The sequence below is a fragment of the Eutrema salsugineum genome, unplaced genomic scaffold (genome assembly GCF_000478725.1).
Source record: "Eutrema salsugineum unplaced genomic scaffold, Eutsalg1_0 scaffold_12, whole genome shotgun sequence".
NCBI lineage: Eukaryota > Viridiplantae > Streptophyta > Magnoliopsida > Brassicales > Brassicaceae > Eutrema > Eutrema salsugineum.
Genome location: NW_006256895.1, coordinates 9,236,920 through 9,258,714, shown reverse-complemented (window position 1 = coordinate 9,258,714; position 21,795 = coordinate 9,236,920). Strand labels below are relative to the sequence as shown.

Below are 21,795 nucleotides of genomic sequence, written 5' to 3'. Positions count from 1 at the left end.
ATTTTCTTCGGTGGGTATAATGACATTCAGCGAGGAGTTCTAAGTGGTATTGCGGGCATTAAAGAAGGATCTTTCCCAACCAGGTACTTGGGATTACCTTTAAATCCTAAGCGCATAACAATGGCAACCTTACAACCGTTCCTTGAAAAGATAACGTCAAAGCTGCATTCCTGGACCGCCAAATTTCTGTCATTCGCTGCTAAGATCAGACTGATCAGTTCAGTCATCTATGGTATGGTGAATTTTTGGAGTGCAGTTTTCTGTCTTCCGAAGAGTTTTTATACAAAGGTTGATGGTCTATGTGCGGCGTTTCTTTGGAAAAACAAATTGGGTTCAGCGGGTGGTGCTCGGGTCGCCTGGAAGGATATCTGCAGGCCCAAACCGGAAGGTGGTCTGGGAATAAGACTCTTGGAAGACTTCGAAACAGTATTCAGGCTGAAGCAAGTCTGGATTTTATTTACAAATGCAGGGTCTCTTTGGGTCGCCTGGTTAAAAGCCACTGTGTTTGCGAGAAAGAGCTTCTGGGCTACTGAGGATGCAAATCGGTTCTCAAGGCCTGTTAGAAGCATGCTCCAAACAAAACACATGTTGATGGAATTCTTAAGGTGTGAGATCAGGAACGGAGAGGCAGCTTCTTTCTGGTTTGATACCTGGACAGATTTGGGATCACTTATATCGTATATGGGGCATGAGGGACCAAGGGAGTTGCAGATTCCCATTGATGCTCAAGTCTGTCACGCTTCTCGAAATGGGGAATGGCATCTTCCTTCGGTAAGATCGGAGGAAGCACAAGCGTGTCTTATGGCTATCACAACGGTCACTCCTCCTGCTGTCTCAAGAGGATCTGACAAATACATGTGGCGTAAAGCTCCAGGTATTTTTGTGGAATCATTCTCATCCAGAGCAACCTGGGATCATCTCCGGCATCGGTCTCCAACCGTTGCTTGGCATAGAGTTATCTGGTTTAAGCATAATGTACCTCGCTGGTGTTTTATATCATGGTTGGTTATGTTACAATGACTACCAACAAGAGATAGACTTCGGCGATGGGGAATGGATGTTCCAGCAGATTGTGTTTTGTGTTCTGGTGGCAGGGAATCACATAACCATCTCTTCTTTGAGTGTCCTGTTTCTGCAGCTATTTGGTCTCGTTTCACCTCAAGTATCTGGCCTAACCCACCGTTGACAGCCTCTGAAGCTGCCTCATGGATCATGGACCATCACCTCTCCTCCCCCTCTGATCAAGTCACCATCGTAAAGCTCATTTTCCAGGCCTTGATTTATATGGTGTGGAATGAAAGGAATGCTCGCATTTTCGCCGCCAATCATTCTTCGACTTCTTCTCTCCATTCTATTTTGGATCGACACATTAGAGACCGGCTTCTCTCTTTTCCTTCGACGTCTCTGCATTCTCCCTCTCTTCTTGCCGTTTATTTTAGCTTTATCTCTCCTCCCTTCTAGTCGTTCCGTCTTTGTAATAAGTTGCATCTTTGCAACATGTACAGTGTAAAATTGAAAATTGGTATGAATCTTAACATTTGCACCAAAAAAAAAAAAAATTTTAAAAGCCCAATAATTTTTTTTTGCCCAAGGGATTTAAAATATGTTGGGCCGGACCTGCTCACATGTATCACTAATCTCCGAGATCAGGTTTTGAACATCTTCAGGGTCGTCGAGGTGCGAGACATCGATCAGGGGTATTTCTTCAGGTTGGTAAGGGATGAAATCTATGCTCTGGTTTTTGGATGAAAGTTTGAACAAGATAGTCCATTTGTTGGAAGTAATGAGTTTGGGGGTTGTTAGTCAATTGAGTTTGTGCTGTGTTTGGTTGCATGTCGACAATAAGAATGTTGCTAGTTATATACCACTTTAACTTTTTTGTTTTTGTTTTTGAAGCAACTTTAAATCACACATAAATCAAAGTTTGATTTTATGCATATATTATTATCTTATTATATAAATTTGAACGTGTAAATTTGAGTGTAACACGTAGGACAAATTTCATTCACGAGATCTGACGAACATATGTTAATGTTAATTAAAATTGAAACATGTGTCCAAAATAATAACATACATTTTCAGATTTTTAATTATTTCCCAAAAAAAATACTACCAGATGAAATGGCTTAATGGTTAAGTACATGGATTGGTTCCATTAGCTCTTAGTTGGATTTCTGGTGAGAGAGATGCTTTACACCATGTCATGAGGTATTAGCAAAGGTTGGTCATGGGCTATGGAGGATTAGAGCCTAGACCCGAACCACTCTTTTTCAATCCAGAAATAAGAAAAAATGAATTATGTTTTCTAAATAGAGATTATTAAAATTAGAAAAGCTAAAATATGAGAAGAAATAAAATATAATAGAAAATATGTTTTAGAAACTAATATAAATCAATTTTTAAAATTTTAATTGCAAATCATAAAATATATTTTGTAAATAACTTACCAGAATGTTAATTTCTAATATAATTATATAGATTATAATTATGTGGGTGATCAATTTAAATTTTAAATATTTTATTATTCTATAATTTTTCTCTGTATCTTACGATATTTATTTGGTTAAAATATAGACATTGTAAACTTGAACATAAGATCACTTTTAGCATATATCAAAGGTAATAAAAATACATTTATACTATTTGATCAATATAAATTTATGCTTCCTTTCCAAATTTAATACAGAAAATAATAAAATAAAATGACAATGATATTTGGTTTTTAAAACATTGATATTCTTCTTTAATAATATTATTTCATTAATGTAGTTCAATATTTTACCCTGTAATATGTAATACTATGAATACTAATATGGCTATCATTCAATAAAATCTATGGGATTGAGTAATAACATTCATCAAAAATCATAGATTTCAATTTTAATTTACTTACATGTATTTTTAAATTAAATTAAAAGAATAGAGATTATTCCCTTTTTTCTAGCAAAGAAGATATTATATACTACCTTTTGCCAAAAAGAATGAATACCCAAAGATATTATATACTACATTTTGAGATTCTATAAGAAGGCAAAGGTTGTCTCTCTGGGACATCCCATCACTAAGCATTAGCATTCCTTATCTCTCTGGTTTATTCTGTCCTGTTTTCTTAACTTGGATATGGGAGAAGCCGTGGAGATCATGTTAGAAAATGGGTTCCCCAAGATTCGCAATGAGACCTCACTCAATCTGAGCATCCACTCCAACAAGCAAGATTGCCATTGGTACGAAGAAACCATCGATGATGATCTCAAGTGGTCTTTTGCCCTCAACAGGTTTACTTATTTCCTTTGCTTCAACTTCTCTTTCGATTACAGTGTAAACACTATAAATTAATAGCACTGGGAATCTCAAATTTTATTAATTTAGAAAATCATTAATTTATAAAAAGATTAATTAGGCCAAAATATAAATTTAGAACCAAAGATATTTATTAATCAATCGAGTTGATTAGTTTATCGAATATTAATTTATAGAGTTTCTAATGTATTTATAGTTTTACTTGATTTTGTTAATCTTTTATATCATTTTCTTTTTTTTCTCGATAGTGTTCTCCATCAAGGAACTAGTGAGTACCAGGACATTGCGCTGCTGGACACAAAACGGTTCGGAAAGGTACACATTTTCTTCAACTACTTCTTATGTAACAATAAATTTTCGAAAGTTCTAGAGCTTTCATTATTTATATTACAAATTTCTTAAGTGTAGTGAGTTATGATATTGTAGACTAATTAGTATGAAATCTTGGTATTTAAAACAGGTTCTTGTGATTGATGGAAAAATGCAAAGTGCAGAGAGAGATGAGTTTATCTACCATGAATGTTTGATTCACCCGGCCCTCCTTTCTCACCCCAAGTATGCATTTTTTATTTTATTTTTCTTACAATTTACTGGTATGTATATTTAACATTTTGTAATATGCAGTCAGTTAGTTTATGGAGTGAAAGTTGCTAAATAACTGAAGTGGGGAATAAATACAAAAAAAACGATGGAATTTTTGTCAGTAACTCAAAGGTTTTATTATACATAACTTTTCAAAATTGCATGTCATCAGATATAATTAGTTGAAATATATTATAATCACACGTAAATCCATGCTATTGTAAAACATCAAGCGCAAAAAAATAATCACAGTATTTATAGAAATTTCATCCGAGTCGTGTAACCCAAACCATGGTCATTTAGTGAGATTACTTAATAAGAGGGTGCAATTCGTTTGTGTATTTCGTTCATTTAAAAATTTATAAAGTATTTAGGATTTAGAAATTATTGTAAGAACTTGTGGGTTTCAATTTAAACTTGTAAACCCGTAGGTTTCTCTATGATTTAAATCTTTATATAATTTTTTTACATTTAAAAATTCTTCCAAATCCGTTTAAAATCTATTTAACCAAATTCACATGTAAATCATTGTTATTAAACAACACTTGATTTTCATAAAAATTAACAAATCACAGAACTAATAATACAGGATTTTGAATAGGATTTCAAAATACAAAAATCCAATAACACTTGATTTTACGTGAATTTACAAATCAGTTAAAATCTATAAACCAATAACCACCACTTAAGTTATATTTCTAGAATGCACAACACCTAAAATAGGTAAAATGTAAATTTGGTTTACTTGACTACTAAATTACTACTAGCAGTTATGTCGCCTTGCTTTTTATACGTGAGCATTGAAAAGAAAATAATTTGGTACTGTAAAAAGGAATTAAATTGTCTTAACTCTAACCATTTCTCTCCGAATAGCCCCAAATCGGTGTTTATAATGGGAGGAGGTGAAGGCTCTACTGCAAGAGAAATACTAAAACATAAGACGATCGAGAAAGTGGTCATGTGTGATATTGATCAGGTTAAAGTTAAACTTCTTATTTCTACTAGATATATTATCAAAATTTTAGTAACCGGAATAAACAGTGATCCTAATTCCTAAATAAACAAATACTAATTATTCAGGTGGTTGTTGATTTTTGCAAGAAATTTCTAACCGTTAACAGCGAAGCTTTCTACAACAAGAAGCTTGAACTTGTGATCAATGATGCAAAGTAAGGAAACAAAAACACATAAATAAATTATAAGGAGTTATGACTTATCTTTTTAATTATAATTTGAATTTTAAAATGTTAATGCAAAAGGGCTGAATTAGAGAAACGAGAAGAGAAGTTTGATATAATAGTGGGAGATTTAGCGGATCCAGTGGAAGGTGGACCATGTTATCAGCTCTACACCAAAACTTTTTATCACAACATCCTAAGACCAAAGCTTAACCCCAATGGCATCTTTGTGACCCAGGTCATTTATTAATTTTTATTTATCTTTAATTTTGGAGCAAGATAATATAAGAATGTATTTTGATATACTTCAAAAAAAAAAAAAAAAAAAAAAAAGGCTGGACCAGCTGGAATATTTACACACAAGGAAGTTTTCACATCAATCTACAACACCATGAAGCAAGTCTTCAAGTGTAAGCCTCCTTTGTATTTTTTTATTTTTTATTTTATGTTAGAGACCTTGTGTGGTTCATTTTGATGAATAACAAAAATGAAAACAGACGTAAAGGTTTACACAGCACACATCCCGTCATTTGCTGATACGTGGGGATGGGTGATGGCATCAGATCAACAGTTTGAGATTGAAGCTAAGGAAATGGATCAAAGAATCGAAGAGAGAGTGAAAGGAGAATTGATGTATTTAAATGCTTCTTCTTTCCTTTCTGCTTCTACCCTCAACAAGACCATCTCTCTCGCGTAATTTTCAATTTTCCTCTTTTCTTTAAGGCTTTGTTCGGAAAGACGAGATAGATGCGGGATAGGCAAAGTACAATCAAAATTCATAGATACTATTCTATCCCTCCCGCATCATTCCCCATCTTGTTCTTTGAACAGCTGGCTTTAATTAATATATTTTTACAGAATTGAAATTAAAATTGGGCAGGCTTGAGAGGGAGACAGAAGTTTTTAGTGAGGAGAATGCGAGATACATTCATGGTCATGGTGTGGCGTACCGGCATACTTGAAAAAATAAAAAAATAAAAAAATAAAAAACTGGTTTATTTCTAGTATTCTTTTCTCCGCACATAACCAGATGTTGTCTTGATTAGTTTTGTTGGGTTTTATTTTAGAGAAATTAGGCCTCCTAACAAAAACCAATACAGGATTTACAAAAATAACTACTGCAAATTCAATACACTGTTCAAATTTCAATAATACACAAAAACCCCTATTGGGTCTACTAACATAGACCCATATCCCCTAACACACTGGTGAGATTTAAATTTGAACTCTACCCCCTATTCTACAATAGGGCATTAATGATGATATTAACACCGCTTTCTCTAACCGGGATCTATACATTTCTCTACAGTTATCTCCATCAAATACCCTAATCTGCAGCTTTTCAAATTCCGATTTCAAAATAGGGGAACTGACGAATCGAGCTTATGGACCTCCCTCTACTTCCGGCTCGGATGTTCGCCGCTGGAGAAGAACCCTCTGGTGAGAGAGTGAACTCGTACCATAAGGCGAAGACGATTAACCACATTCTAGCCGCTCTGGAAGAGGATGAAAAAGAATACCTCCGGCGTTCTCCGTTCGGGAAACTTATTGCGACGGCGGAGAGGCCAGCCTTATCAGGTACTTTCGGCCATTTTTGTATTACGCGACTTTTAAAGGTGACAAAGAGGCATGAAATCTGGGTTTTATTTGCCGGGCGCCCAATCCGAATATCGCTGAGGGAATTTGCTATTGTTACTGGTCTCCCTTGCGGTAAACTGCCTAAGAAGAGCAAAAACAAAAAAAGAAACCCAGTCCGCGAAAAACCGTACTGGCCCGATCTGTTCGGTAATCTCAAGGCCTGCAGTGTAGATCTCGCAACAAAGATGTTGAAGAAGAAGACCATTGTTGATAAGACAGCTCGCCTAAAGTACGCCTGCCTCGCCATTACCGGAGCTGTGCTTTGTCCAACAAACCACAGATCTAAAATAATCCTTGAACATGCAGAGCTCATCAGAGATTTTGACGAATTCCTAGCTTATCCCTGGGCCAGAGTCGGATTTGAGTTGCTTATTTCTAGCATCAAGACAAAGGATGAGGTTGCGCTCGCGCAGAGCACTGTTGCTGTTAAGGGTTTCTTCCATGCGATCCAACTAATTATGGTGGAGGCAGTCCCTTCGTTGACTGAAGTTGTCCAACTAAATGACTCGTCCTCATCTTCAGAGTCAGAGGGGGAGGAAGAAGATCTGGATATGGATGTTCGATCTGAACCACAGGAAATTAGTGGCAATGCATCTGACTCGGCTACTTTAAACGGCTGCGAGAAAGCGAATGCGAAACAATCAAGTACCCAAGATAATCCCAAGCTTGGTCTGAGTCCTAGCCACGCGAGGGAATTGGATGAAGAATCACAGGTACACCAAGATTAGACCTAACACTCTTGAAATATATGTTACATTTTTTAGGTCATATATAATAAATAGTTTAGCTGTCTAAACAAAATGGTTTCACCAATAATCATTGTTGTAACCGTTACACATAAATATACTCCGCAAATAATGTTTTATATGTCTAATCTTTTTGTTGGACTGATAACTTTTTTGTTTGCATTCTTTGTGATATAGGCTTCTGTTTTTAGTATAATCCCCATCCCCGACGGCTTGTCCCTTGAAGGGGTTGATTTTAGTTGGTCAGACGACGAAGATGATCCATCTGTTGACAATATGGTGAGATTGATTGAAGAAGGATTCCAGTTTCAGAAAGATATGTTCAAAGGCGGGTTGACGCAGTCCGAGCTAGAGAAAATACGCATCGAGAGGAAGGAAATTGCGAAGAAGAAAGACAAAAAGAAAGCTGTGGTGAACGCCAGTAAAACGGCGAACGACCGGGGTGTCATGTCTTCTCCGGTAACCATAGCTGAGCATGTGACTGCCTGTTTAGAGAAGGATATCTCTGCACTCGCCAACAAGGTCGAAGAGATTGGTAACAGGGTGAATGGTTTGCGTCAAGATTTTAGCGGTTTATCTGAGGCCATAAGGTCTACTCTTGACGCCAAGTTGCAAGCAATGTCAGAGAAGATGATTTCCAGTATTATGTCATTCTTGGACAAACCACTATCAGATGTTGCACATGGGCAAGGTGGGCCGACTACTGCGATCAGTAACTCGTTTCAAGGGTTACCCGACGACCAAGGTAGAGCGGATACTAATGCTCCGGCTCGCAGACAGACGACGGAGGACGCTGCAATCGGTGCTGCCATTAATATGGTCAACAACCTGGTTAATAAAATTTTTATTTGGTACCCTGTTTACATAATGTGTTCTGCCTTTTAATGTATCAATATATTAACACTTGATATGCAGGATGTGTCTCCTCACACTCATTCATCGTTGAACGTGTGTGCGGGTCGGCCGTTCTTGACACCATTTGCTGCACCGTTTGCCAATTCAGAAATCTTCCCTCGCTCGACTGACGTCGTCATGAATGAACATTCACCACAGAATGAGGATGACTCGGGAGACGAGGCCATCGGCGATGAAATTCCGGATGAATCTACTCTTGCAGGGGCGGTTCGATCACGCCGCCGGAGCAAGCGAGCCAGGACGGAGCCACAAGGGTACAAGTCATACCAGGTTGATCCCAAATGGATTAACTGTACCATTTCACCCCACATTTTCTCTTGCCCTCCCGAGAAAGTTTGTCCGTTCTTGCAAAAATTTGATCGGCTTGAAGAATTGTTGAAGTCTCCTAGGTAATGTAAATATGAATTTTTTTGGCGAGGTCGCAACCAAGTAAAATTATTAATTTCGATAGTGTTTCTTTTTCAGGGTCATCGTTTTAGGCAATGGTAGCTCCATCAACAATAAAGAACTTCTTGAGGTCGTCTCTCGAACAAAACATATGTCATCGAAGGTATCATTATATCTGTTTGGAAATATTTGGGTTTAGATTATGCAAAGTCACATTTAAAGTTAGATCGTTTCTTCGGGTAGTTCCGTATAACACGTGGAGATGGAGCGGTAAACTTTTTATTAACAGAGATAATGCATTTGGTAATATTAAAAGACTGTTCCGTAGTAGTTGTAATCTGTTGGAATCTTATAAATTCTGGGTAACAAAATTGTTAGATGGGGTAAAAAATATATTACAACACCAATGTATTGGATGTATTGCGAACAATTAATGTTTAAAACATCATTCTTTGTCCCTTTCCTGTGCATTTCAGATGATGGATGCCCTCTTGTTTTACGCAAGGGCCGTATTTAGCCGGCAGTTTAAAGACGAGGCCTACAGCGGTACAGAGTTCTTGGAGACGACATTCGCAAATCAGCTCATGAAGCAGTTTTCCCGTTTTAGCAAGCTAGCGCATAAAGACAAGCACCGTTTCGTATTTGGTGACACGGTAATGGTTTTCTTGGAGCCAGTCACGACTGAATCTCCTGGCCCAGAACATATTTACTGCGCATATAACCTAGACAAGGAGCATTGGTTAGGTATTTATATTGATATAGTTGGCGGATCCATTCACGTGCTGGATTGCAACACAAGCCATCGATCCGATTCTTTCGTGAAGAAGGCCCTCATGCCCATTGCTCAGATGCTTCCGTACTTGGTTAAGCAGGTGCTGAGCAACAAACATTGCATCGACGGCAAGTGTTTCATTGTGCATAGGAGCAAGGGCATTCCAACGAATCCCAATATTTCTGACTCAGGTGTCACCGCCGCCCTTCTGATCATGGCTCATGCTATTGGAGGTTTCGACCGTTGCAAAAACATCAACCCGGTTAATTTGGACTCTGAAAGCAAGATATTGGCTGTTCGTATGTTTGAAGAATTTGACAGCCCTCTGTAATCCTATTTAAGCTCCTATGGTTACTTACCTGTTCTATCTATGCCTTGAACTCTATACAATATTTGGTTTTGATTTTCATGTCAGTTGGATTTCTATGTCATTGAATGTTGCATCTCATTTGGTTTTTTTTCAGTTAAGTTAACCTAATTGTTACGTAGCGACAATAATTGTTATATGTGCTCGTTTTTTCTCTAGCTCGGCCAAATGTATTCAGCAATGAAGGTAATCCGTTGGTGTTGGTACAACAAATAATCGCAGGTAAAGGTACATGACTAATATCTGTGTTGCCGCATACACGAGGGATTAAAGCGGTAACCAATGTATTAGATGCAAAAAACTAAAATACGTTAACTTAATTCGAACTTAGTCCAGTCAACAAGTTTATAGTTAGATCAGTAATTGTTGAGTTAGATCACTAAGATTTGAGTTACCGTATAATTGAATAATTAGAGCCGTAACCGATGTATTAGATGCAGGGTTCTAAACTGTTTAAACTAAGTTATAAATTATGGACATCATCAAATTATCCCAGCCCCATTTAGATAAGCACTAACTATATAAAAGAGATGATCCAACAATAAAGTGGACATCTTGATTCATTACTTAGAAGGTACTTAAGGAATTGGAACATTACAACACCCCTGCCAAAATAGAATAAAGGGGTTCTTTTGGGTTTCTTCAACATCCATAACTTTAAAACATGCATATTAAGTTAAACGCCGACCAAACATGAAATACATATGGCATCCAAAAAACTGCATCATGCCTTCATCCTACTACGTTGCCACATCCACACATCCCACTTTATATAGGCGCTTTGCAGGTCTTGCGGTTGTGACCCAAACCACCGCACCTCCCACACACAGCGAAGCGCTTCACTCCCTGCCCAGAAATTAATATACATATATTATTACAAGTCCACAACTTAATTTCATGGGAAATTAAAATGTTAGCGAGATAATATTTTAATTACCCCAAACTCCCCGCGAGATGGAAAGCGTTTCTTGCGAGGGCGTCCTGGTGGGCGTCTGGTACTCGGTGGCAGGAGGATAAGGGAGGAGAAGTCATCCCCCATGGTCATAGAGACTGTACCTGAATTGAGGGGGTAGATGCTGCATTCATAAGCTTTGCTCCAGAAACCAACCGAGTACTCAAGACCAACATAAGCATCGACTCTCTTTCCAGACCGCATTGCAGCGACGACAGCATGGGGACAAGGTAGGTCGTGCATCTCAAACTCACGGCAGGTACAAGTTTTATGTTGAAGATTCACTAGGAAAGGCACCCCCTCTTTGTTCCTGATTTCGAACTCTTCATCATTGATCTTGCGGTAGCCATAGCCGGTGGACTGTTCGAAATTCTTGGAAAGCAGTTCCTCCGCCTTTGGAGTGAGAGATGTACTTGCTGCAGCTGCTGCATCACGCCTCTCACTAAACCAGCGCATTAGAGTAGCTCGGATGAACTCAATGAGTGGGATGATAGGTAAGTCACGGGCTGTTGCCAGGGCGTTATTTAGAGACTCTGCCACATTACTTGTCATGATGTTATATCGGGCTCCAGGAAAATGGGATCTGGCCCAGTGTTCGTAGCCAATGGTGGTGAGGTACTCCCCGCATGCCCTGTCTAAAGACCGTATCTCGCAAAACAGAGTATAGAACTCAATGGCGGTGTATGTCCTCGCTGCCTTGGAGACCAGGTAGCCCAGATTCTTCTTTTTAAAGATTGCCTGAATGTTGCGGGTGAGGTGGACGATGCAAGCACAATGTCGCGCCAAGGGGTAAACCTACAATTGTCGTTTAAACCAATTCACAATTTAGGTTAACCAATCGTTAACGTACGTAAATAGAAGTTTATATATAATAAAGGTGCTACCCGTATACACACAACATTAGCGAATCCAATACTAAAATTATATCCTTAACCATATAGTTAGCAATCTAACATAATTGTTAACAGATAACAATATATGTACGTGCGTTACCTTTCGCAGGCCATTGTAGATGGAGTTGTGCCGGTCCGACACGAAGACAAGATTGCTATTGTCTGGAATTAGCTCCATCAACTTGCGAAAGAACCAAGTCCATGATTTATCGTTTTCTCCATCTACAACTGCAAAAGCGAGAGGGTATAGTTGGTAGTTCCCATCCTGGAAACTTGCAGTAAGGAGACACCCAGCGTATTTCCCTTTGAGATGGGTACCGTCAACCACTATCACTTGTCTCATGTAGCTCACACCATTCAAGCATGCACCAAGTACGAAGAAGAGGTACTTAAAACGCTGTCCTACACCTTCTTGGAACTCGGTTTCCAAGGACACAACAGTTCCTGGATTAGATGTTACCAACTTTTGGAGGAATGTTGGCAGTTCCCTGTATGAGGAGCCTTCTGTTCCGAGTCCTGCATTCATGGCCAACTCCCTGGAACGCCAAGCTTTCCAGTAAGAAATGGGTACGTCATGCTCGTCCCGCATCATATCTCTCAGTTCGGTTGGGCGTGGGCCGATTCCGACACCCGTGTACTTGGCTCGGAATAGATTCCCTATAACGCTCGCGGTTGCCTGTTGGTGGAACCGGGCTCTGTCATCAACAGTGCAGGCATGGTCTAGGTTTGCTCTCCTGACCTGGAACCACTCTATTCCTTGCATCTTCACTGCGTATACCCGCCATGGGCATCCGCTACCCACACATTCAAGCACCATCATACTCGGAGTGGACCGGTGGTTCTTGAAATTGAACTTCTTAGTCAGAGCGTAGAGCGCCATATGGAGCTTGAAAGCGTCTTGATTCTTGAATACCATACCAACATAGAGAACTCCTGGTTTGTTGGTGCCGTCACCTGAAATAAAATTACAGTTTGATATGTTATACTTCATGTGTAAAGTTTACGGACGTCACAAGGTATTGTAAAAGAAATTCACCAATGTAGTCGTAGCTCTCATCGGTGGAGGTATCATCTGATAGCACTTCAGGTTGCGTCGGTGACTGGCTTGGACCTCCTTGACAGCCAATGGTTAAACCCAGATAGGGCCTCCTGTGACTTTCTTCAGTCAGCTTGCCTTTACCCTTTGCAACTTGTTTGTCCATCTCTGTTGGGACATTGCTCGAAGCTCCGAGGCATAGAGTTGACACTGGTCCTGCATCGTATCCAACATTATGGTTATCGTATAATAAAACCATTAACACACCAGATAAAATGTTAGACGACGTACCTCCACAGATTGGAGCTCTAAGTTTCAAGTTAGCGATCGCTCTTGTCATACTAGGACCGTGTAGAAAACCTTCGTCACTTAAAACCTTCTCTGATGTGGGCACCACATTCTCTTCAGAAGACGATGCAGTACTGGAATCGTCATACTCTGTTCCTGGGTCACCATCTGCCAGATGAACATCATCCAACCCGATTAGCTCGTCCTCGGTAAGATGCTCAGGAACTGCACGTTGCGTGAGCGGTAAAACTGCACCTTCTCCGAATAATCCTGTACTTTAGATACAATCATTACATGATTCAGATGTATAGCTACATTTGTATATATGATGTATTATTAACCAACGGGGGAATGTTACCGGCATAAGTCATCTGATTACGGCCGGCTGTGAGATCGACATGTTCAAATCCGGGTGGAGGACCGGTAACCCCGACGTTACAGCGCCTATGATAAAGGTACTGTTCCATATTGATAGCTCCCACCGTCACGCAGAGGCCTATAGTTTCGCAGTCCAGTCGGACTGCCATGAAAAGCTCTACGTCGTTGTTGTTTATGATGTCAAGCGGTGGGTTTAGCTTCCCATGTGGCACAAGCATCCAATCAGGTAGCTGGTAAGTCATCGCCATCATGTCATGCTCGCCGAGGCCATACCGGGCTCGAACCCTTTCATCAAGACTCTCGAAACTTTGATTCTCCTGCACCATTATACTGTAGCTAAACTCACCCACGTCTGCCTCGAACTCCCATTCCCCGATCATTGATTTCCTCCAAACTCCACGACCGATTCTCACCAAGATTCCCATCACGAGCTTGATTAACTAGGCATATTCAAAGCTCACATGTTAGGATATTGCTTTTGGTAACAAAAAGACAACATATAGTTTCTATTTCCAGGAATCGACAATATAAAGTTACAAAAAGTAAATCATAAATGAGATGTAATAAATGTACCTTTACGAAGCTGATTCAAACAGAGATGATTTTTTTTTGTGTGTTTAGATCGAGTGTTGCGGTGTTTGTAGTAGTTTAGATTGCTAACAAATCGAGCAACCCTGATATACACTTATATAGCAGAACAACAAACCCCTAAAACGTTTACATACAGTCTTACACCTATACAGCGTGTTTGTCGACGAAATCTTTGAAAATATTCAGCATTAAATGCTAGTTCAGGCGGGAAAAAATTCTGTGGACAGGAAGCTGCTTCGTCGAAAATATCTCTGTCCTACGATATACTTAGGCCGCCTACATGAATCATTACGTCTCTATAATCTGTTGTTTTTCGTTTTAATTAATTAACATCTTCAAGGTCGACATGGTAATTTCTCCAACCCATGGCAACAGTGTACGAGAGTTTTGCTTCTCAATTGGGTATGCGATTCATTTCGGCCCACTTTGTGGTTTTCCAACCAGTTAACTCTTTATTTTATACATTTATTGGGCTTTTGTTTCGATTTATTCCTATTCAGTTTATCTTGCCTACTAAGACATCATCATCATCAATATCATCAATATCTTCAATTAAGCAATTTATATAACCGTTTACAGATTTTTATGGTAAAGCAGACTTGGAAATCTAGAACCGAGTTAGTATAATTATTGTTTTGTGGCCTTGGTCAAAGCTATAAAACCAAAAAAAAAAAAAAAAGTGGTCAATGTTGTGAAACAGTTATCGAGAGAGAGGAAATTGGTGTATCTTATTCCAGGGAGAATGAGAGGTATATATAGTATTACAAAGATCTAGTCACCACCACAAGTTTCCGATGTGGGACAAATACAATAATAGTTATGGGCTTTATAATGGGCATCTAATTAATAATTCATAACACTCCCCCTGATGACCATTATAATGATATTGTACTAAAGCGCGTAAGATGCTGCCTCATTAAAAACCTTACTAGGAAAACCCTGTGGGAAAAACCATAGTTAAGGGAAAAAGAGTGCAGCACGCATTTACTCCCCCTCATGTGTACCTCCGTCTAGATCCTTGAGACGTCGTAATCTAATAAGTTGAACCAACTTATTGAAAGTAGCAATTGGAAGCGCCTTGGTAAACAAATTCGCTAAATTATCGCTTGAGTGGATCTGTAGAATACGAACATCGCCATTCTTCTGCAAATCATGTGCAAAGAAGAATTTCGGTAGAATATACTTTGTTTTATCTCCTTTGATATATCCGTCCTTAAGTTGAGGGATGCAAACAGAATTGTCTTCATACATAATTGTTGGAGCTTCTTTCCTTTTTGATAAATCACAATCTTCTCGAATATGGTGAATGACAGACCTTAACCATATACACTCTCGACTGGTTTCATGAATAGCTAAAATCTCAGCATGGTTAAAAGAAGTAGCTGTAATAGTTTGCTTCATAAAACGCTAAGCAATAGCTGAACCACCACATGTGAATACATATCCTGTCTGTGATCTGGCATTATGGGGACCAGATAAATATCCAACATCTGCAAAACTAATCAAATCTCATTTGGATGGGTTAGAAAAGAATAAACTCATATCTTTCGTTCCTTTGAGATAACGAAATATATGCTTAATCCCATTCCAATGTCTTTGAGTTGGACATAAGCTAAATCTTGCCAATAAATTTACGGCAAACGATATGTCAGGTCTCGTATGACTCGCAAGGTACATTAATGCCTCAATTGCACTTAAATATAGTACTTCAGGACCAAGTAGTTCCATCGTCTTCTCGAGGAAGAGAGGTGTCCTTTAACACATCAATTGATATTACGACCATAAGGCTACTCAAGGGATGTCCATCATCCATATAAAATCTTTTAAGCACTTTTTCTGTATATATCATTTGATGCATTAGGATTCCATCCTTTAGATGCTCAATTTGCAATCCCAAGCACATTTTGTTTTCCCGAGATCTTTCATCTCAAACTCTTTTTTAAGATATTCCACTATCTGAAAAATCTCTATATGAGTTCCAATGATGTTTACATCATCAAAATACACTGCAATTATCGAGTGTCCCAGATGATCCATCTTGATATTTCTCTTTGCTTTTGATGATCTTAATAATCTTTTTAGTCGTGATAGACTTTCATATTTACATTCCTTTTAGGTTACTATCATTTACATGTTCTTGTTGCCTCGTTAATACTTTGTCATGGAAAAATCTAGTGGGATAAAAACCATGAGAAGGAAAAAGAGTACAACCACGCAGATCATCATATTTCTCCCTCTGGAAGCCTCTTCTTCAAGAGATGCATTCCAATCATATATCATCTTTTAGGGAATTGATATAAGCACAACCTTGGTTAAAACACTCGTATCCTTATCAAACTTTCTCAGGTTAATGGACTTCTGGTCCATAATATCCTTTCCACATTGGAGATATTTTTTTTCTTCTATTTGGACTTTATGCCAAATACAATCTTCTTGATATTCATATTGTACATATTTGTACAAATGAGTTATTCATGCTCTTCTTATCAAAGCTATCATGTTGGCTTTCTTTCTTACCATACCAAAGCTCATCTTTCAATCATGAAAGAGATCAACAACTTGCTCAAATATCACTTTAGGTGTGGTACTTCAAGACCAACTATGTGTGAGTATTTTGTATGTAAAATCATACAAGGATCTTTGAGACAATATCTCTTTCTTTAGTTTATAATTTGGAGAACCTCAAGACAAACTTGTCATTCCAAAGTTTCTTCTTCCAAATTTTAACTTCCGAGTACTCTTTAAGAGTTTTGTTTATATCCAAACCAAAGATTCCATTGATCCATAATCTTTTGATACACACACATAGGTATATTGATTATCTTATAATATCCATTGTAAGAGTATACCTCATGAAGCACATTTGCTTTAATTCAATCCAATAGCCAGTGTTCTTGAGAACATCATTTTGAAATCATTAATCCTTCCAATTACCTTTTGCAATTTGATTTCCTTTTAGGACTAAATCAAGTCTTTCTCATTTTTAGACTGATAAAGGATCTGTAAAATAGTTGCATCCACCACAAGAAAGTATATCTTTTCATGTATCACTTTCATTCATCTTTCGTATAAAGATCCACTTATGTCTCACCAGTTTTACACTTTCAAGTGTACGGACTACTGGTCCAAATCCTTATCTTTGCCTTCACGGCCTTTATCATGATTGGCCAATCATCGTTTTACGCTTTTTTTTTGTAATACATCTTTTGTACCGCGGTTTCTGATCCTCATTTTTCATCATCAACTGCTTCATTGCATGCAAAAATATTATCGACGTCGATTTGCTTTTGATTCCATTCATTCCAGACATGACTCAATTAGTTGAAATCTCTTATCATTACTAGGTACCTAGATTTCTTTCTCTCTCATGTCTATATCTTTTCTAGAGAATCCTTCCTCGACCTTGCCATTTTATAATATGCTCTTTTTCTTTTCGAAGATTTTTATCTTTGGAATCAGTAGGTCTATCACGCTTCATGCGATCTTTAGCCTCTATAGCAGTTGATATTGTCCCCCTAGGACATCAATATTAATTGGAGCATAGCTGGTATCACATAATCAGGGTCAGGTATTGTTTTTAGCATCAAATTTGCTTAACTTTGCAAATAAATTATCTTTCAAACTTTTTAGCGCATATTCTTTCTGAGGATCAAGATAATTTCTTCCACTGATTTTCCAGCTGCTATTTTCTCTCCCTTCCTTAATTGTTGGAAAGACTGACTCACTGAAATTACAGTCTGTAATTCTAATCTTACCCTTATTTGATGGCTTAATACATTTACTCATCAAGGGAGATCCATATCCAACATATATTCCTCTTTTGAGGTCCCATCTTAGATCAATGTGGTGGAACAACATTATCCAAAACTTTTAGATGGGAAACATCTGGTTCCTGACCAAAACCCAATCGTGGGGAGAACTCAAAATTATTCGTTGGCATAATGCGAATCAATGTGGTTTCACTCTTAATCAATTAACCAAATACTTTCACAAAGATACATAGTGGATGATCAATCCAAAATATCTCTTTGTGTATGTACCAGAAAATTAACATATCCAAATTTATTGGAGAGTGAAAAACCAAACACATAAGAATCTCTAGATCTTTTTCGCATTGTTATTTAACTGGAATGGCTTAACCAGTTACGCCAAAACAGTGAGATTTTCAGTAAACTTCTTGTTTACTAGACCCATTTATATCTCATATACTAGTGTAGTACAATTCAATAGAGAATACAAGTAGTTTCTCTAAATTACTTTTATTTCCTTGGATAATACTCATGATGTGAAGATATTAAATATTTCCTTCACTCATTGTCTCAACTTGATAAATATTAAAATCTTTTGGATTTTCTTTACACCTGATTTATCGAACATGAGTGTGAACATGATCTTCTGGATGTTCCACTTACTATGAATTGTGGAATTCTTTAATTCTCCCCCTCGAGATGATGACACTTCAGGTCTATCCATCTCGAATTGAATCCACTCTAGGATCAACAACATACCCAACTTGGGTTTTGTAGTATATCTTAGATTCTCTTAATCTTTCGAGACTTGGGGGAGTACAATCCATTAATGATTCCAAATCATTTCCATATGCAATTATACCTGCTCTTCTGGAGCTTTCAATATTTTATACAATCTCATCTTGTACTCACACTAGTTTATTTTATCATCATATGATAGACATATCTCTTGTATGTTACCATCTATATTTTTTCACTTCTAGTGAGTATCTGAGTTCTTAAAAGAATCTCTTTGGCCTCAAGCTTGACCTTGACTATATCCACATCCATATCCACATTAATGTCTGCAACCACTTCCATAGCCATTTATTTGGCCTTTATCAACCATGTGGTCTTTTCTTTCTCAATATAGGATGTCACATTTACTTCAGAAAATGGACTATCTAAAATCAGAAACGTATCCTGATTTTTTTTTTCTTTCTAACTCATTATGTTGCTCAGCCTATTTTAGACACATATACAAGTTTATAACACTTCTCAAAGTGTAGAGTATTGTGTCTCCAGGACAACATATCATTCTCAAAATGGTAGAGTATGTCTTTTAACATCTCTGCATCAACAATATTATCTTCACATAATATCTGAACATAGCTGAGTCAAACTCACTTACAGACTTCAAGTCATGTAATTTTAGATTCAACCAATCATAATGAGTGTAATATCACATTCTAGTGATTATACATTTTCTTTTAATTGCTCTAAATTTCTTGTAGATCTTTTTTGGTCAAGTACTTGATCTTACATCATTCAAGAGGCAATAACACATAAATATAATTTAATCATAAGAATATATCAAATTATGTGAACAAAAGATAATGATCATTCAATCAAAATAACAAAATAGTATTTTCTTTTAACATAAATAAGAGATACCACAGAAAATTCAGAATTTATTTGATATAATATTTTTTAACTCAAGTTTAACATCATTCTTGGCATATACATATTCAGTTCTTATTGTAATTATCTATGCACATATTCACGGATTGCTTGAATCAAAACCAATTATTAATCATGCCACACATACACGTTAACTTATAATAATAACATGTGCACAAGGTTATAAAATAACCATGGTGTACCAAACCAAACCAAGTAAAGAAAATAAAATTCTCAATCTAAGACGTAATTTCCAAACTAACCAAGTAATATCAATACCAAACCAACGATTGTATCTTCACTCTCAATTAATACATTTCAATTCATGTATGAGATTGAGTAATATCTAAGCACGTGAATTGATTTTTTCGGTGAATTAAACTATCAATTAAAATCATGTGGGAATCAAAACAATTCTCCACGGTTTTGTAAAGTAATTAGGTTAGATAAATCAAGTTTAAATCAAAACCTTAATTAACTTAAAAATCATATTTGCTTTTAAAAATCAAAATCACAGTTTAATGAATTTTAATAAAACTCTTTGAACAATGAGGTATAAAGATCGAACAATTAATTAATCAAGTCATCAAACAATTTCATATGATATGAATGTGCAAATTTTGTGATAAAGCATAATATAATCTTTTTGTGGAAAATTCGTTTTTAGATAGGGCATATATTATTCTCTTATAATCTCGCCGCCGTGCAAAGATAGGCATATACAAATGCTCTTATAATCTCGCCGTGCAAAAACGGATCATAAATAGAGCAGATTATAAAATCGTGCAAATTTAGGGATAAGACAATTTTTATGACAAAAATCATAAACCCTAAACATGGAGAAGGAGGTATAGCCTTCCTTTTTTGGGGAAATAATAACTTATCATCCCAGAATAAAATTTTAAACTATCTCTCACCTTTTCAGTGTGAGAACGGATCAAGAGACGATCGCGCTGATAACGTGTTGTGAAACAGTTATCGAGAGAGAGGAAATTGGTGTATCTTATTCCAGGGAGAATGAGAGGTATATATAGTATTACAAAGATCTAGTCACCACCACAAGTTTCCGATGTGGGACAAATACAATAATAGTTATGGGCTTTATAATGGGCATCTAATTAATAATTCATAACAGTCAAAGCTACTTGGTATTTTGATATCAGATAGTTTTAACCCGGGATATATTTCTGCAAATGCACAACAAAAATAATGGTATAGTTCGAGAGAAATCAAACGAGCTAAAACATCAAAGACTGTGGTTTGTTTCAGATTTCAGTGATGAACGAAAGTAGCAAATAAATTTTTGAAGAGATTTAATGAAAGAAAACCTTAGACAATAGATTATTCGTAGAAAATCATGAATTACATGTTATAGAAATTCCAGTCAAAGATCAATCTTATGATATAAAAAGATATTGCTTTAATAAATATATATGATACAAATACAAATGTGTAAAACACAAAAACTAAGCTGATGTTTCTTCTTTGATCCAAGTAGTAACAACTTTCAGAATGATAGAGGCTTGTTTATGGTAATCTCCTTAGACGGAATTTCGTCCTACTATAGACTATAGTGTAAGTAGTGATACGATCTCCTTAAAGACTTCACACACTTGGATCGGTGGGTTGATTAATCCTTGACTCCGAACGACTCTTGGAGTAGATGCTAAGGCGTGAGAGAAAACTCCTGAAAATCCTTAGGCCCAAACTCACGAAGAACAGTTTGAAGCAAGGGGGTGGAACAAAGATAAAAAGAACTCGTCGGTAAAAGGATGTTAAGGCGTGAGAACTAGGTTCCCAAAAATCTCTAAGCCCCGATTACGACAAACGAAAACTTTAAACTTTGCAGACGAAGGCTGCATCAAGTTCTATGGATTGAACTTGATAAACCGAAAATAATTCTAGGCTAACCACCTGAGAATCAACAAAGTTCTCAAAAAACAAAGGAGAAAAATCTCATAATTTTCTTAAGAAAAGTGAATGAATGAAAATGAGAAGGGTTCATCCCTTTATATAGGGGCGGATCAGACCAAGGTGCATAAGAAATTACAAAGAAATTAAATGAGTTTGACTAAAAACTTGGACTGACTCTTCGCCTAGCTTTGACGGACCCTTGAGCTGCTCCAGCGAAAATGACTCTTGAACTCCTGACCCGTGAACCAAGCACGTACTGAACCGCGGCCGTGTGGTGATATAGTCTTTGACCTCATTAAAACCCCACTCGGTAAACCCATTGGGACAAACCCGGATGTAAGGAAAAAGAGTACCAAAAACTATACCAGGCCGACGTCAGTAAGTACCCTGGTACGTGAGAAGGATCACAGCTTCGGTTGTTGCTGGTTCCATGTTCTGGTTCCTGAGCTC

The 21,795-nt window shown here is 37.4% G+C and overlaps 2 protein-coding genes across 2 annotated transcripts; both read left to right on the top strand.

Annotated features, from left to right (window-relative positions):
- The first annotated feature begins 3,057 nt into the window (after window positions 1–3,057).
- Window positions 3,058–6,127, top strand: LOC18025734 (thermospermine synthase ACAULIS5). Its single transcript, XM_006408789.2, has 9 exons — window positions 3,058–3,275; window positions 3,549–3,615; window positions 3,761–3,855; window positions 4,756–4,858; window positions 4,963–5,051; window positions 5,142–5,298; window positions 5,395–5,470; window positions 5,558–5,753; window positions 5,941–6,127. The coding sequence occupies exons 1-9, from the start codon at window positions 3,121–3,123 to the stop codon at window positions 6,020–6,022; spliced, it is 1,020 nt and encodes a 339-aa protein (XP_006408852.2). The 5' UTR covers window positions 3,058–3,120; the 3' UTR covers window positions 6,023–6,127.
- A 318-nt stretch (window positions 6,128–6,445) lies between these two features.
- On the top strand, window positions 6,446–9,849 carry LOC18025733. The gene is made up of 5 exons (XM_024160168.1): window positions 6,446–7,411; window positions 7,622–8,275; window positions 8,360–8,748; window positions 8,825–8,909; window positions 9,223–9,849. The coding sequence occupies exons 1-5, from the start codon at window positions 6,446–6,448 to the stop codon at window positions 9,847–9,849; spliced, it is 2,721 nt and encodes a 906-aa protein (XP_024015936.1).
- The last annotated feature ends 11,946 nt before the right edge of the window (window positions 9,850–21,795 follow it).

Coding starts and splice junctions, on each gene's coding strand:
- LOC18025734 (XM_006408789.2), top strand. CDS start 3,121: ATGGGAGAAGCCGTGGAGATCATGTTAGAAAATGGGTTCCCCAAGATT. Junction 3,856..4,755: donor GCCCTCCTTTCTCACCCCAA/GTATGCATTTTT, acceptor CTCTCCGAATAG/CCCCAAATCGGTGTTTATAA. Junction 5,754..5,940: donor AACAAGACCATCTCTCTCGC/GTAATTTTCAAT, acceptor AAAATTGGGCAG/GCTTGAGAGGGAGACAGAAG.
- LOC18025733 (XM_024160168.1), top strand. CDS start 6,446: ATGGACCTCCCTCTACTTCCGGCTCGGATGTTCGCCGCTGGAGAAGAA. Junction 8,749..8,824: donor GAATTGTTGAAGTCTCCTAG/GTAATGTAAATA, acceptor TTTCTTTTTCAG/GGTCATCGTTTTAGGCAATG. Junction 8,910..9,222: donor CAAAACATATGTCATCGAAG/GTATCATTATAT, acceptor TGTGCATTTCAG/ATGATGGATGCCCTCTTGTT.